Genomic DNA, 2,031 nt, shown 5'->3' on the forward strand with positions numbered 1-2,031 from the left:
AACACAAATGTTGTAGGATATGTGCTCAGCAGAGAAGCTGTAAAAAGATTTGTGGAGAATGGTATACCGAACAAGGAGAAATGTCGTCAAGATCATGGAGGTGCAGAGGATGTTGAAATAGGTCAGTTGTGTCTTTAAGTGCTCTTTAGACAGTAGTTTAAATATAAATACTTTTGTTGACATCTCATCACAATGAATCCATATCTAGGTATTTGTTTGGAAAGAGTTGGTGTGAAAGCAGGGGACTCGCGTGATCCTGAAGGAAGAGGCAGATTCTTTCCCTTTGTTCCTGATGATCATATCACTATAGGCAAAATTGATCGAAGAAATTGGTACTGGGAGTACATATACTATCCAGTAAAGGAGGTAATTTATACTTTTACAACTTTTTCAATATTGATTGATTAGCAAGAAACATAAGCAATTACATTATTTCACCTTATTTCTTTCAGGGCTTGGAATGTTGTTCTGATAGTGCCATATCTTTCCACTATGTGTCTCCACAACAATTGTATGTCCTCGAGTATCTTATATATCATTTAAGGCCCTATGGAATCAATCATGCAGTAGATCTACCAGCAGAGCAAGCTGCAGAAAATTCAAGTACTGTGTCATCAGTATCATCTGCTGCTGTATCATCATCAACTCTTTCTTCATCATCACCAGTCACAGCAGAAAAATCAGTTAATCTCAGCAAGAAATAACCACATACATAGGGAAAACTTTGAACTGATATGTTTACAATGTACTTTAACAGAAGTTCTATTGTTACCAATACCTCCTTGCTTGTTCAGAGGGTGTTCACATTCAGTCAAATTATAACATTTGTAGTTTTGTTAACTGAGAAGAAGCATGAACAAACCATAAAGCTGTTGGTTTCATGTTTGTGTTTGTGTTGGGGGAAGGCAGAGGGGGGCCCCCCCGAGCGGGTGCCCATTCTGATGGAGACCTACTTGGTGGTGCGGCCGGGCTGCTACGAGGGGGTTCGAGTGCGAGTATTACAACTCATAGGTCTGATGCCTCCCCCCTCCCGCCCCCTTTCTTCCTCTTCCCGTGTGCCTTATCAGTCTTATCAGACGCCGGGACGTCATACGTCAAGTGGACGATCACTCTAGCGTGGGGACGTAATATTCTGGAGTGGAGTTAGACTAGACTCCATGACAACTTCGGGGTACACCGGTATGTTTTTCAAAAAATTGTGTGTAATCGGGTGTATGATTGGGTGGGGTGGTTCCCTTGCACAAGAGCACATTTGAAATTTAAATGTCTTGTTTGGTTGTGGATTTCCTGAACCAGTCATGTATGACTATTTAATGACATACGCTCAGGTTTGCTGCGGCCTCCTGCAGGACGGACGTTTTGCTACCTTATATGTGGCATTTTTATTGGATTCAGTTCAGCATTTATGCTGCTTTCTATTTCTTCCAATATTTCATCATTTGGTGACTTGCTGATACCTCCAAGGTAAATTTGTTAACTTCAAAGAATTTATTTTTTTATTTTTTTAAATGGTAAAATAATTCTGCATTCTTGTACCAACAGACCAGGGCCAAGGCATAGTGACTCTCATGGTCATGGCCAAGATTCTAGTGAGATGTTACCCCACCCTCAGGAGTTTGGAGCGCATAGCTCTGATGAAGACTTTCATAAAGGTAAGGTCTTAACCCTTATACAATGGCTCTTGCCCTCATTCAACCATTGTTATTACAGTATATGCCTGTTCTTTTTGCAGGCGAAGATGTTGTAGCTCAGAAATTAGCTGAAAAGGTCCGAGTGTTGTGTTGGATTATGACATCCCCTTCTAATCATGAGAAAAAAGCACGCCACATCAAGGCGACATGGGGGAAAAGATGTAACATTCTCCTCTTCATGAGCACAGCTAATGGTAATAAATTTGATTGTTAGGTTTTAGATGCAGTTTCATTTTGAATGATTAGTGCCTCTTTTTAATTCCTCTCCAACTTATTAAATTTTCTTCTAACTAGTTGACTCACTGTGATTAAAAATTTCAGATACATCTCTTCCAACTGT

General features: G+C 40.2%; 2 protein-coding genes across 2 annotated transcripts in view; both read left to right on the top strand.

Moving 5' to 3' along the window:
• Nucleotides 1–16: 16 nt before the first annotated feature.
• LOC127748685 (glycoprotein-N-acetylgalactosamine 3-beta-galactosyltransferase 1-like) lies at nucleotides 17–910 on the top strand (the record flags this gene model as incomplete). Its single annotated transcript, XM_052274899.1, is given in 3 exon segments — nucleotides 17–121; nucleotides 209–366; nucleotides 453–910. Coding segments are annotated over 3 exon segments (515 nt in total), but the record flags the coding sequence as incomplete, so codon positions are not given.
• A 67-nt stretch (nucleotides 911–977) lies between these two features.
• Nucleotides 978–2,031, top strand: part of LOC113206400 (glycoprotein-N-acetylgalactosamine 3-beta-galactosyltransferase 1) — a 3,145-nt gene continuing 2,091 nt past the window's right edge. The window contains exons 1-5 of the mRNA XM_052274896.1: nucleotides 978–1,179; nucleotides 1,329–1,464; nucleotides 1,543–1,652; nucleotides 1,733–1,885; nucleotides 2,013–2,029. Coding sequence (XP_052130856.1) covers nucleotides 1,158–1,179; nucleotides 1,329–1,464; nucleotides 1,543–1,652; nucleotides 1,733–1,885; nucleotides 2,013–2,029 — 438 coding nt within the window. The 5' untranslated portion in view covers nucleotides 978–1,157. The remainder of the gene's footprint in view (nucleotides 1,180–1,328; nucleotides 1,465–1,542; nucleotides 1,653–1,732; nucleotides 1,886–2,012; nucleotides 2,030–2,031) is intronic.

The sequence above is a fragment of the Frankliniella occidentalis genome, unplaced genomic scaffold (assembly GCF_000697945.3).
Source record: "Frankliniella occidentalis isolate FOCC.00 unplaced genomic scaffold, Focc_3.1 Scaffold461, whole genome shotgun sequence".
Lineage (NCBI taxonomy): Eukaryota > Metazoa > Arthropoda > Insecta > Thysanoptera > Thripidae > Frankliniella > Frankliniella occidentalis.